The 14752-nt window shown below is 43.5% G+C and overlaps 1 protein-coding gene across 4 annotated transcripts in view; it reads right to left on the reverse strand.

The window, feature by feature from the left end:
- The window catches only part of TIMELESS (timeless circadian regulator), a 28941-nt gene that overhangs the window by 12879 nt on the left and 1310 nt on the right, over nt 1-14752 (reverse strand). For 3 of the 4 annotated variants that reach the window (XM_025476970.3, XM_049115667.1, XM_035696317.2), the window contains exons 2-7: nt 1736-1900; nt 1453-1606; nt 1218-1332; nt 1059-1121; nt 468-569; nt 104-259 (exon numbers count right to left, since the gene is read on the reverse strand). In XM_025476970.3, coding sequence (XP_025332755.1) covers nt 104-259; nt 468-569; nt 1059-1121; nt 1218-1332; nt 1453-1606; nt 1736-1832 — 687 coding nt within the window. In that variant the 5' untranslated portion in view covers nt 1833-1900. Of the gene's footprint in view, nt 1-103; nt 260-467; nt 570-1058; nt 1122-1217; nt 1333-1452; nt 1607-1735; nt 1901-2044; nt 2066-14752 lie in introns of those variants that run through there. The other variant, XM_049115666.1, reaches the window with a different exon arrangement.

Raw genomic sequence — 14752 nt, forward strand, 5'->3', positions numbered from 1 at the left:
CCACCTGCCCCAAATAATTCAGCCATTATTTTAAGAGTGATTGTGGCTACACGGCAGAGACGTTCATAGGTGAAGAGCCTAGGGAAAGAAGCCAGGTTCTCACCTGGTCACGAAACATAAGCGAGATGATCTCTAGCACATGCAGACTCCACTGCTGCTCCGCAGGCGAGCTGGCCAGAAAGAGAAGCAGGTCATCCAGGCCACTGAGGTGAACTGCCCAGAGAAGCTGGTCATGGACACTGGCATCATCGTCGATCCTCTGAGCAGTGAGTGATGAGGGGAGGAAGAGAGGTCATTCAGTTCCACTGCCCTCCCCTGACCTTCTCCAATTCATTCCTTGACCAAGTTTCCCTCTCTTCCTTGTTGGAGGGCAGAAAAGCAAAAAAAAAAAAGGGGGGGGGGGCGAGAGGGAGGTGGAGCACAACCTAACCAAGCATAAGAAAGCGGACAACCCAAGAACCTCTCACCTTCTCCTGATCAAGGTCGGTTGGAACATGGAGAATATTTCTGACCAGCAGCAGGATCCGTTCAATCAGCAAGTTGTCTTCCTCCTGCCGTTCCTCCCAGCCCTAGTCAGAAGGACAGTAAGAGGAAGAGACTCCTTGCAGAAGGCAGGCGGCATCTACTCTGGCTAGAGGACAGAGGCCCAGAGGAGAACCAGGATTAAGAAGGAAGAAAAGAGGGACGCCTGGGTGACTCAGTGATTGAGCATCTGCCTTTGGCTCAGGGCATGACCTGGAGGTTCCAGGATCAAGCCCCACATTGGGCTCCCCGTGGGGAGTCTGCTTATCCCTCTGCCAGTGTCTCTGCCTCTCTCTCTGTGTCTTTCGTGGATAAATAAATAAAAATCTTAAAAAAAAAAAAAAAAAAAGTAGGAAGAAAAGAGTTCAAGCAGTCCTGAGGCAGCCAGAGACAATGGATGGGACTCTGTATTGCAAGGACTGGGACCGTATCTCCAAACTCCACTGTCATGACAATGACCATCCTGGCGCCCTGCCCAAAGGAGGAGCGAGGCGCTAGCAGTCCCCTGGGATCCTGGAAGGTGGACACCCACTCACCAGCTGCAGCAGCTCATACAAAGTTTCACTGAGGACTCCAAAAGCCTTCTCACTGGCAAAGGCCTATAACAGAGGGGAATGGATCCTTAAGTGGCACCCACCCTCTCCATCCCTACTGCCCCCAGCTTCGGCCCCAGGGACCCTGAAAGAGAAACTCACCTCTTTGTAGGCCTGCAAGTAAGCTAACACCTGCAGAAAATGGTGCCGTAAGCTAGGCTCCTTGGGCACACTGCCGAAACAAAGCAAGGCTGGTTGTGTCAAGTTCACCATCAGCCTGGGGAGACAATGAAGGAGGGAGAAGTTATTCAGTGTTACCAGGGTCAAACGCCAAAATCTATCAGCTCAAACACCAAGGGTTGGTGCATGGTAAAAGTTAAAAAGCTGGGGAACCAACCTGATAACAGCATCAAAAAGAGGCTTGTCCTGGCGGTGTTGGGTAAGGATGGGCAGAAGGTCGCTCTGCAGGATCTGGGCTGCCCCCAGCTGCTGCCGCACATCACGAGTGTCATCCTCATGCCTCAAGTAGCGGATCAAATCCTTCACGCTCTCTTCAGGGACAGAATAAACGCTTACAAGGAGCCCTGGAAGGAGCTCCACTCCGGCCCACAGGCTATTCATACCCATGACTTGAGAAATTCTAGAGACTTTTTTCCCTGTTTCCTTAAAAAGGTACTCACCTAAGCAATCTGGTTCCTTGTGGTAAGTGTCTCCTTCTAAGTACCCAAGGGCACTACATGTGGCTAGAAGTTCACAATTCATCATGTTCAAGTCCATACACCAGTGGACCAGCCGAGAGAGACAGACGTAAGGTAGGTGGAGACCGGACACAGAAATGATGAGGCCTGTAGAGACAGGGAAAGATAATAAAGGTAGGGTCCTCTCCATGAAAGGGAGAGGGGAATAGAACAGGACCCTAATGCTCAGAGTATTCTGAACAAGGTCCTCAAATGCTTCACTTTTGTCAAAACCAAATGTGCTAGGGATACCTGGGTGGCTCAGCGGTTAAGTGTCTGCCTTTGGCTCGGGTTGTGATCTCCACAGTTCTGGGATCGAGTCCCGTGTCGGGCTCCCTGTATGGAGCCTGCTTCTGACTATGTCTCTGCGTCTCTCTCGCTGTGTCTCTCATGAATGAATAAATAAAATCTTTAAAAACAACAACAACAACAAACCAAAAGTGCTAGTCCTAGTCTCAGGGAAAGTTTAAATGCTTACATTAAGGCTTCTCCCTAATCAAAACCAAGGAAACTCCAAGCCTAAGAATTAAGCACCTGCTCCATACTCCAACTTGGATCTAAAACTATGGAAACGGTCTGTTTCAGAGTCAAGATAATGCATAGAAAAAAAGGGCAGCTAGAGAAAGGCATCAACTCTGAGACTTTTACCCTCAGGGGGCTCTGTAGCCTTTTGGAGGAAGGGGGGAAAATGATCCCCCGTCTCCCGTCAGGCCTCCTCCCCCTTCCCCAGCCCTTACACACCCAGTTACAGCTCTAGGGCTAAGAAACCAGCATCGACCATTCAGTGCTTCTACTTAGAATCTGACACTCCTTGGAGTCCTGAGGCTTCTGAGGCACTGGGGATGCGGAGAGAAAATTCCTTCCCTCTCCTCCTCAAAGTTACTCTTAAATTTTGGGGATCTTAGTAGAAACTAGTGTCTAACGGAATGGGTGAGGAAAAGTATTAAATGGGAACCGGTTAAACTCCCTTCACTCTCCTCCTTTTCTGAAACTTGTCCCCCCCCCCTTTTTTTTAAGATTTTATTTACTCATCCAAGAGAGACAGAGAGAAAGAGGCAGAGATACAGACAGAGGGAGAAGCAGGCTCCATGCAGAGAGCCCGACGTGGGACTCGATCCCAGGACTCCAGGATCACACTCTGGGCCAAAGGTGGGCGCCAAACCGCTGAGCCACCCAGGGATCCCCTGAAACTTGTCCCTTTTGATGAAGATCCCTAAACCTTCATCAGATAACCAAGTAGGCGGAGACCCAGAATCTTGGATGTTTCAGAACCTGACCCTAATAACGCAGATACACACACAAACACATTATATCCACTAACCTGTTCCTGTGAAAAACTGGGAACATCTGTCAGTCTCATCCTCTTAGCATATTCAGCGATACTGCTCTCAGCCCTTGGCGGCTTCCTCTATAAAGACCTTTCCCTGTTCCTCTAGGCCCTACCTCTAGCCCCTGACTCCACCCTGTTCCCCAAAAGTAAATGAGTTGTGTCCAAAGGACCAGGGTTTAATGTCTGATGTTATCTCCTTGCATTTATGTAATTGGTCTACTTCTCTAGGTTATCTGCTATCCTTCTACCCCCACCCAGTACTACTCTACTTTCTGAATGCTCAGCCCAGCAAGAGAGAGCTGTAAAGCACCGAATGACCAAGAAGTCTGAAAGCAGACTTCTCTTCAATGCCCTCTCTCATGGGACCTCTAGACCCTCAGACCTGGACTCCATGTGGTAGGGGGATCTCTGATTCTCCCCTTAGACATAACCATCTTTTTCAGCTAGATCACTGGTGTGTTTACATATGTGCACACACACACGTGCACACACACACACACACACATATACACACAGAGTGAAGGGCTTCCCTGTATGCTCTCTCCAAGTGGTAGCAGGAAGCTAACAAAAGAAAACAGCAGAAAAGAAAAAAAAAAACCAGCAGAACTGTCAGTGAAGATGTTGAGTCGGCATATCCTCCTCAAAATAAGACACAGCATCACACTCTGGTACTAAAAATTGTGACATGATTAAGTCTTCTAATAATAGAGACAAAGCCACATCTGGGAGGCTCTAAGGCAGATGATCTCATACAGTCCTAGCTCTGCTTCCCCTCTATCTTTGTAGACTGTAGACCAAGCCTATGTAAAGAGTCAATACTTGTAAAATTGGCTCCAGGAGAGTACTCAGACATCTGCTTCCAACATATCACTTTACCTAAAAGGCAAAAATAGTGAGGTAGTAATGGCTACCTGTTTACCTGGCTACCGACCTAAGAGGGGGAGGCGAAAGGAGATGGGTAAGGAGCAGTCCTTGCAGACTTGAGAAGGGAAGAGGTTAGGTAAGACACCCAGGACTTCGGGTCCTAATCCCATGCAGTTTTTTTTTTTTTTTTTCCCCGTGCAGTTTTGACAAAAAAACAGAAAGCAACACGCAAAGCAGAGGAAGAAATGGGTCACAGGTCACGAAGCAAGCTGGCACTCTGGGGCCTACTTGTTAGAACTGGAATCAAAGAGTTCTCCCAGGTGTTTTAGCCGTTCCCGGTGGAAACACGCTCTTAGAGTCATCCAGGGGTGCCGGGTGGCTCAGTTAGTTGGGTGTCTGCCTTCGGCTGGGGTCGTGATCCCAGGGTCCTGGGATTGAGCTCCACATGAGGCATCCTGCTCAGCAAGGAGACTGCTTCTCCCTCTCCTTCTGCCTCTGCCTGCAGCTCCTCCTGCTTACACTCTCTCTTTGTCAAATAAATAAATAAAGTCTTTAAAATTTTTTTAATAATAGAAAAAATCATCCAGGGGACAGAAAACTTATAGTTCACTCTTCTCATTCATTTAATTGGAAGCTACTCATTTTGTCTATCTGGTCTCATCTCTCCTAGACCGCTTACAATCTGATCGTCTTCTCCTCCTCTGCTAAGTGTTAGCTTACACATTTCTGAACGCACTGAACTTCTTTCATGTGAGAATTATTCAGGAAAAACTTAACACAAAGAACAACAGTACAACGGCCACACCATGGGGTCAGAGTCCTGGCTTCAATGCCTCCCTCTGTTTTTCACCAAGTCAGTCACAGAAAGGATGTTGTGGCGGCCGTAGAGTTGCTCACTCAGATATTTCTCTTCAAGAAAGACCCTGTCGTTCAGCTGCAGAGAATGTGACTTGCTGACAGACCTCCAGGATCCACCTCCACTCTGCTTCCAGGGAAGCCCCTCAGCTAATGCTAAGCACAGGGGTCCTGGGGCCTAGCCATTTCTGTCCAACAAGGACTCCTCTACCAGGCAACCCTTGCTTCTGAGTTTCTCATTGGCTTGGCTGAGACTGGCAGAGCAGCCTGGGGGAGCAGCGGGGACAGGGAAGCTCTGGTTGCCCCCAAACTCACTCCCCCTTTGATCTATCACAAGCACTCCTGACTCCATCTTAGTGTCTGCTCCCCGCAGGATCCCACTTCCATTATATGGTTATTATACTGTGAGAATCCAGTGAGTTCTATCACAGCATGCTGTAAGCTCTGATGGATAATACAAAGTTAAAATAAAAATCAGCAGTTCCCATGCTTCATGATTTCATGTACCAGTATATATTTCCCCTAGACTGGAGAAGCCCCTTGACTGGTAAGCATATTAAAGACAGTGAAAAAAAAAACAAACACTTTTTAAAAACCCCACTAACATCTATTAACACCAATGTTTCATAAAAGAAACAGCTTAACACAACACACAAAAAGTAGATATGATATAATCTCAGCTATGTTCTTTCCCTTTCTTTTAAAGTATATAAACAAGTCTTTATGAAAAACTCCCTATGTTGTCCTTCTGTTTCTCATTTGACTTCAGGTTGATAGAAACATTATTATAGACTAGTACTGTTCCACTCACTGACACTTACGAATCATTGACTTTTTTTTTTTTTTAATGCATGAGAGACACACAGAGGGAGAGAGAGAGAGGCAGAGACACAGGCAGAGGGAGAAGCAGGCTCCATGCAGGGAGCCCGATGTGGGACTCGATCCAGGGACTCCAGGATCACGCCCTGAGCCAAAGGCAGGCGCCAAACCACTGAGCCACCCAGGGATCCCCCGATTGATTTTTTTTTTTAAAGATTTTATTTATTTTTTCATGAGAGACACAGAGAGCGACAGGCAGAGACAAAGGCAGAGGGAGAAGTAGGCTCCACGCAGGGAGCCCAACGTGGGACTCGATCCCAGGACCCCAGGATCACACCCTGAGCCAAAGACAGACACTTAATTGCCGAGCCACCCAGGCATCCCAGGAATCACTGACTTATATATTTATATACTATGTATATCATAAAAGTTGTCAACCAGCCCAACAAAAGGAAAGCTCCCTAAGGACAAGGTTTCATTTTACCATTTATTGCTGTACTCCTTAATGCCTAGAACAGTTTGGCATATAATTAGCATGTAATACATACTTGCTGAATGAATGAATTTTGAATTAATGGATTATCCTGAGTCATAACCTCTGAACCAGTGAGCCCAATTTGGAGATTATAACCCAAGAAAACCATTCAAAAAAGACAGGAAATCACTTATGCAAAAACAAAAATAATACCTCTTCCTAGTACACTCTAAGTTTATAAAATGCTTTCATTTCATAGCTTTATTACACTTTGTTTTTTTTTTTAATAATGTTACCCTATTTTTTTAAGATTTTATTTATTTATTCACGAGAGACACACACAGAGAGAGAGAGAGAGAGAGGCAGAGACACAGGCAGAGGGAGAAGCAGGCTCCATGCAAGAAGCCTGATGTGGGACTTGATCTTGGGACTCCAGGAGCACGCCCTGGGCCAAAGGCAGGCGCTAAACCGCTGCGCCACCCAGGGATCCCTTGCTTTATTACACTTTGAACCTCACGACAGTTCTAAGTGATAGATACAATCATTTCCATTTTACAGATGAAGAAACAGAAGCTCAGAGAGAAGGAACACTTCAGTAAGATGTTTATAGATGAGTTACCTTTAAAGGTAAAGGCTTAGAAACAAGCCAGATATCCCAAGCTTGAGGAACAGCTAGGAAAACCTGGGAATATCAGTAAACAATATGTCATATAAAAACTAACTGCACGCTAAAATTCAAAAGCTTATATTAAAAAAGGGCACATGGGGTGCCTGGGTGAGTTGGTTAAGTGGCCGACTCTCTCAGCTCTGGTCTTGGGACCCTCTCTCAGGGTCCTGGGATGGAGCCCAGCATGGCTCTGCACTCAGGACGGAGTTTGCTTTGAGATTTTCTCTCCCTCTGCTCCTCCCCTTATACGCACTCTCTCTCTCTCTCAAATAAATTGTAATAAATAAATAAATAAATAAAGGCACATAAAATAGAATGTTCACAATAACAACCATATAAAAATGTGAACGATCTGAGGCAGAAGAGAGATCTTGTAAATTAATAATAAAGATGTATCTTACATTTCAAAATAAAGGTATTCAGGGGTGCCTGGGTGGCTGTCGGTTAAGCATCTGCCTTGGGCTCATGTCATGATCCTGGGGTCCTGGGATTGAGCCTGTATGGAGCTCCCTGCTCAGGGGGGAGTCTGCTTCTCCCTCTCCCTCTGCTTCCCCTCCCCTTGCTTGCTCCTGCGTGCTCTAATAAATAAATAATATATATGTATATTTAAAGGTACTGTTTTCAATTCTTGGGATGACATGGTACTTTTCAATAAAAACAGCAAGGTAGGGGCACGTGGGTAGCTCAGTGGTTGAGCGTCTGCCTTCAACTCATGTTGCAATCCGCATCGGGCTCCCTGCATGGAGCCTGCTTCTCCCTCTGCCTGTGTCTCTGCCTCTCTACAGTGTCTCTCATGAATAAATACATAAAATCTTTAAAAAAATCCAGCAAAGGTAGTCACTGCTGTACTCGCAGGTTTTCCCTTCCACCCTGTGTCTCCCAGCCCCAGGTCTCCTTCCAACCATCCTTCAGAAGGAATGAGGGCAGCTGGGCTGGTAGACTGAGAGTCCTTGTCTGTTCACTGATTCAATTCACAGAGATGCAGGAACCTGACTCATCTCTTCTCCCAAAATTCCCTTTTGTCTCTTCCTGCAGCTCTTCATCTTTGTGTTTTTGTCTTATTATTATTATTAAATTTTTTTTTTTAATCTCACATGGTAAATGAGTTTTGAAACAGCTCAAATTCTTGTGTTTCTGTGAACATGAAAGGTTAATTCTGGGGGCATCTGCTTCAGCTCAGGTTATGATTCCAGTGTCCTGATATCAAGCCCTGTGTTGGAGCTCCCTACCCAAGATTCTCCCTCTCTCTCTGCCCCTCTCCGTGCCCTCTCTCTCTTGTGTGCCCTCTCTCTCAAATAAATAAATAAAACCTTATGGGCAGCCCAGGTGGCTCAGCGGTTTAGTTTGGCCTTCAGCCCAGGGTGTGGTCCTGGGGTCCCAGAATGGAGTCCCATGTCAGGCTCCCTGCATGGAATGGAGCCTGCTTCTCCCTCTGCCTGTGTCTGTGCCTCTCTCTCTCTCTCTCTGTGTCTCATGAATAAATAAATTAAATCTAAAATTAATTAATTAATTAAATCTTAAAAAAGACTTAAAAAAGATAAGGTTAATTCTGAGGCACAGACAAGAGAGTAGGGTCTCACTATAGTTAACTCAACTAAATCCTCTCCTCCAGCAAAGATGCAAAAGGAGAAACCACATGCACTATTTCCAGGCACGGGACAGAATAAATAAACACAAGTCTGTAATTTCTCTCTGTTCTAATCAGAGCACTTTATTACGCTTCCTGAATTTTCTGCTTTGAAAGCAATTCCCTCCATGCTGCCTCTTTTAGTCACAACAGAGGCAAAACAGGAAAACCAGCCATTCAAGCTTGCCAAAGAACCGATACAAAAGAAAGAAATTCTTTTTTTTTTTTTTTTTTTCATCAATAACTCCTGGATAGGTTTTGGGGTTTTTTTGACTTGTTTGCTTTGTGAAATGCTGTGGTTTCCAAACTTTTGGATTTCATAGATGGGTCTTTTTTTTTTTTTTTTTTTTAATTTAAGGAGACTAATATAAGGTTGCCAACTTTAAATTTTGTAACTCAAGGACACTGACACACACATTCCTCATATATTGCTGACTATAAAACAGTTCAGCTGCTGTGGGAAATAGGCAATTCCTCAAAATATTAAACACAGAATTATCATAAGACCCAGCAATTCCACTCTTAGGTATTTATCTGAGAGAATTAAAAAGTATGTCCACACGAAAGCGTGTACATGAATGTTCATAGCAGCATTATTTATAGTAGTTACAATGTGGGGAAAAAAAATGTCCATCAACTGATGAATAAACAAAAAGTGGTATATCTATACAATGGAATACTTGACAATACAAAAGGAACAAAGTGCTGATACTTGCTATGATATGAATGAAACATTATTTTCAGTGAAAGAAGCCAAACACAAAAGATTACATACTATATGATTCCATGTATGTATGAAATGTCCAGAATAGGCAAATCCATGGAGACACAAAGTATATTAGTGGCTGCCAGAGCTGGGAGAAGGAGAGGTGGAACACAGCTAGTAGGTACATACAGGGTTTCTTTAGGGGGTGATGAAAAAAACTCCAGTGTTAGATAGTGCTAATGGTTATACAACTCTGCAGACTGAACACTTTAAATGGGTAAATTTTTTGGTCTGTAAATTATATCTCAATAAAGCTGTTACAAAAACAATCCCATGCCATTACTATATATTCTATTTTCACTATTTAAACATAAAACAAAAACAAAAACAAAAACTAAGAACAAAATCTCAGGATAAAGTACAGTCCAGGGGATCCCTGGGTGGCGCAGCGGTTTGGCGCCTGCCTTTGGCCCAGGGCGCGATCCTGGAGACCCGGGATCGAATCCCACATCGGGCTCCCGGTGCATGGAGCCTGCTTCTCCCTCTGCCTGTGTCTCTGCCTCTCTCTCTCTCACTGTGTGCCTATCATAAATAAATAAAAAAAAAAATTAAAAAAAAAAAAAAAAAGTACAGTCCATTAAGTTTAATAAACTAGAATTTATGAAAAAACTAATTATATTTTACTTTCAAATTTCATCATGGACAGATGGGAACTTCGTTAAACACCTTAGACTCAGCAGACCTGGACATTTAAAGGGATGTTAGTTACTTCTCCCACTCCACTAAGTACCAAGTGGTTCAGACGAACCAATATTCCTCTGAAACTAATACCTGTAGGCCTCAAAATGCAAGAACCAACCAAACAAAAATCCCCAAAAAATCCACAAAAGATAAAATATTAAATACACTTGCTATTAAAAATAGAAAACTAACTCACTTCTTGAAAACAAAACCAAACAAAAAACTCTTCCCCAAACCAACTCTAAGAACCAGCTTTGAGAATCACTAGTATGAAGAGAATGACATTTGGCATTTGGATTCCAGCTGTCTAGTACTAAATTGGTGATCTTGACTTTGTGGCTTAACCTAAACCTCAGTATACTGAGAAAATAATAAATAAGGAAGTTTAAATGACATCCTGGATGGAAAGCAGTGCTACTCAAAGCATGGTATGCAGACCACTGCAGGTCCACAGGTTTGTCTGCATCAAATATGGACACAAAGCATAAGCATTTAGAACATCTTATAGCGGGATCCCTGGGTGGCGCAGCGGTTTAGCGCCTGCCTTTGGCCCAGGGCGTGATCCTGGAGATCCGGGATCGAATCCCACATCGGGCTCCTGGTGCATGGAGCCTGCTTCTCCTTCTGCCTATGTCTCTGCCTCTCTCTCTCTCTCTGTGACTATCATAAATAAATAAAAATTAAAAAAAAAAGAACATCTTATAGCAAGGTAAGAATTAATGTTTGTTGAATCTAATAAATTTTTTAAAGTTTGTTTATTTATTTATTTATTTATTTGAGTGAGAGAGAGAGAGAGAGCATGAGCAAGGATGAGAGGGAGAAGCGGGCTCCTGGCTGAGCAGGGCTTGATCCCAGGACCTTGGGATAATGACCTGAGCCGAAGGCAGATGTCCAACGAATTGAGCCACCCAGGTGCCCCTAATAATTTTTTAAAATATTTATTTATTTATTTGAGAGAGAGAGAGTAGGGAGGGGCAAAAGGAGAGAGAGTCCTAAGCAGACCCCGCTCTGAGCACAGAGCCCACCTCGGGACTAGATCACCACCCTGAGCTGAAACAGAGTCAATCGCTTAACCAACTGCACCACCCATGTGCCCCGTGAATCTAATAATTTTAAAGTCTACATTCTGTATATTTTTTTCATGTTGTATTTTTAGTAATTTAATTTAGTTCAGGTCCTGAATATTTCTAGCTTAGATTACTCAACTGCTTCCTAACTTCTTTTCCTGTTTTAGTTCTAAGTCTACCCTACTATGGTTACCAGATTTGACCATGTAACTACCCTACCTAAAACCCTTCAACAGATACATAAGAAACTTCAAAATGATTGTGTGCGGGGAGAATTGGCGGGGATGGGGGGAGGTATCACCTAGAGTAGGAGAAACATTTAGTACTATTTGAATTATCAGTAGTAATTAAATAGTTCCAGTGTTTTACAAAAGCATTTTTAGAAAAGTACTTTATATATCAATTATAACTCAGTAAAACCTGGGGGGGGTTACTGATTGGTAACACCTTTGAGGGGGGAAAAAACCTACCTGGTCATTTACCAAGATAGTTTGAGAAGCACTGATACCAGGCACCTTTCTGAATGCTGAGCACAAAGTACGAATTCTTGAAATGTTAATTTCTTCTCTGCCTATTGGATTCTATCATCAGTCACTAAATGCTCACGATAAGCTCCCAAGGTGAAAAGAGAAATGTTGTGCAAGTGCTAAAGAAATCGAAATTTAGTTGAAGAAGTAAAACCCATCTAATATAAAAGAAACCATGTAAAAGACAAAGTCTGCACAAGTTCTGACTAAGTGATATTGAAAAAAATATTCTGAAAAATTAGGGCTTTTTTCAGGTTCAAGTGGTCAAGGAGTTTGGTCAGAGGAAGTGTGGTGAGATCTGGGCCTCTGAAGGCTCCATAGTATTCAGGCAGCTGAGAGGAGGTGGGGCATTAGGCAGAGAACTGACAGAGCAAGAGCAGAGAGGGAGCCACTTGGGGTAGCTGAAACTAACAAGAAAGCTGTAGAAAGGAGGGGATGGAACTGACTTTATGGGACAATCTTGTCTTTGTCAATTCAAGTATTTAAACAAAAATCACACACACACACACACACACACACACACCCCAAAAAACAAAACAAAGGGATCCCTGGGTGGCGCAGCGGTTTAGCGCCTGCCTTTGGCCCAGGGCGCGATCCTGGAGACCCAGGATCGAATCCCACATCGGGCTCCCGGTGCATAGAGCCTGCTTCTCCCTCTGCCTGTGTCTCTGCCTCTCTCTCTCTCTCTCTGTGACTATCATAAATAAATAAAAATTTAAAAAAAAATCACAAAATGATCAAATTGGGGTCACACAAGCAGTATCACATAACCTACTACTGTATCACTACTTATCACCCTCTGTGAGGTGTCAATCTTTTTCCTTTCACTGCATTCACCCTGCAAAAGATGCCAACCTCAGATCAATCCAGCCATCCACTTTCTAGACTCTTGAACTTAAATCTTTTTTTTTTTTTTTTTTAATTTATTCACGACAGAGAGAGAGAGGCAGAGACACAGGCAGAGGGAGAAGCAGGCTCCATGCAGGGAGCCTGACCTGGGACTTGATCGCAGGTCTCCAGGATCACACCCCGGGCTGAAGACGGCGCTAAACCGCTGTGCCACCGGGGCTGCCCTGAACTTAAATCTTGACTCAGATTTGCTGAAGTAAACCAAACCCTGCAGAACGATACACAACCACTGTGTGGTCTCCAACCTGAGCAGGGCCCTCAGCCTGGCCCAGCAAATCGTTTTTGGTGTTCCTGGTTCACTTCCTCTTCTCTTTCCCCAGGAACAACTGTTCCTAGCTTTCACTGTTATCCTCAAGCCCCTCTGCTCCATTGCTTCCCAGAACTCTCAGCTCTTTTCCTCTTAGGAACAACTGAGGTCATCAGACAAGGAAGAATTCTTTCAACTTTCTCCATCCAAGCCTAAAACCATAGATATTTCAAATGCTGACTTGGACTTTTTTGCTTCTAATCTAAGCCCTCTATTTGCAATTTATCAATCACTTCCTGGCCTTTAGCTGGTTGTTCATTTCTTTTTCTTTTCAAGATTCTATTTTATTTATTTATTTATTTATTTATTTATTTATTTATTTATTTTTATTTTTTTTTTTTTAAAGATTTTATTTATTTATTCATGATAGTCACAGAGAGAGAGAGAGAGGCAGAGACACAGGCAGAGGGAGAAGCAGGCTCCATGCACCAGGAGCCCGACGTGGGATTCGATCCCGGGTCTCCAGGATCGCGCCCTGGGCCAAAGGCAGGCGCCAAACCGCTGCGCCACCCAGGGATCCCTATTTATTTATTTTTTTAAGTAATCTCTGCACCCAATGTGGAACCTGAACTCACTACCCTGAGATCAAGAGTCGCATGCTCTATCAACTGAGCCAGCCAGGTGGCCCGGTTGTTCATTTCTCATTTGTTTCCAATCTTCTCTTTATGTTGGCCCATCCCCATGTCAGTGCTCAAAACTCTTCCATCTCAGGGAAGAAAAAAACCCAACATAAAACAAAACCTTTCTTTGACCCCCTACTGGCTTCTCCGTCTTTCCTTCTTAAGCACAGATGTTCGCAGGCCTTCATCTTTAGTTTTCTTCCTGCCTTACTCTACATAGCTTCCTTGGGCAAACTCCTCCATTCCCATGTCTTCAACTACCATCTCTGAGTCATCAGACAGCAAATCTGTATGCTTGCCATACTGAGTTCTCATGTTGTCAAAATCTGTTTCACTAACAGATAGCATTCTCCATCTTTATGTCTCATTGGTGCTTCACATTAAATACGTCCAAAATGGAATATCTTTCTCCCAAAATTTGTCTCTACTTCTATTTTTTTTTTCTACTTCTATTTTGGATCTCTTTAGGTACTGACACTATCTACTTAGTCATTCACATAGGAAAGCTAGGCATCATGCTAGATACCTCAAGTCATTAACTCAGGCTAATTCTACTTTCTTAAGCTCTCCTATCCAGCCCCTATAAAAGCCCCATTGCTACTGCCTTTGTTCAGACCCTGAATATCTCTAGCTTAAATAAGTCAACCACTTCCTAATTTCCTTTCCAGTTTCCAGTCTCGTTCTCTTAAATCTATTCACAAACTGGTTACTAGATTTGGCCATATAACTACCGTGCTTAAAAACCTTCAATGTAAAAAAAAAAAAAAAAAAAATTAAAAAAAAAAAAAAAAAACCTTCAATGTATACATATGAAACTTCATGGGGATTGTCTCTGGGGAGAAGAGGGGGGGAGCTATGATAGGAGAAATATTTCCCTCTCATTTTAGTACTATTGGAATTGTTTACCACAGCATGCACTACTGCAATACAAAACTAAAGCTGCATATGCCTACATGCAAGATCCTTCATAATCTCCCTGCTGGTTACGTTGAAGCTGCTCTCTTGAGTTACTCTTTTCTCCTGAATGCCCTGGAGTTTTTCCTTTTATCTTGTAAGACTGACCAAATGGTTCTTCCTCCTGACTTTTCCATACAGAAGAGACCTCTCTCTCCTTTGTGTCTTACTTTGTGCCATAAATATACTTCCATCATGGCATTTACAGATGTTATATGTAATACAGATGGTTTGAAAGGCCTGTCTCCCTTAGCCTCAAATTCCCTGAGGGCATAAAGTCTTTCTTATTCATTCATCTTTGAATTTTCAGAGTCTAGTTACTGAATCAAAATTTACAGTGGGTGGGGCTTGGGTGACAGTGTTTTGAAAATGCTCATCTGGTGATCCTAACTCAATCTCCTGTTAGGAGCCGCTCTGAATTACTCCTTAAGATCAGGAATCTTTGTGACCAGCACAATGTAAATGATCAATGAAGGTTTTCTAAACTGGAAC

This window comes from Canis lupus, chromosome 10 (assembly GCF_003254725.2).
Source record: "Canis lupus dingo isolate Sandy chromosome 10, ASM325472v2, whole genome shotgun sequence".
Classification (NCBI taxonomy): Eukaryota; Metazoa; Chordata; class Mammalia; order Carnivora; family Canidae; genus Canis; species Canis lupus.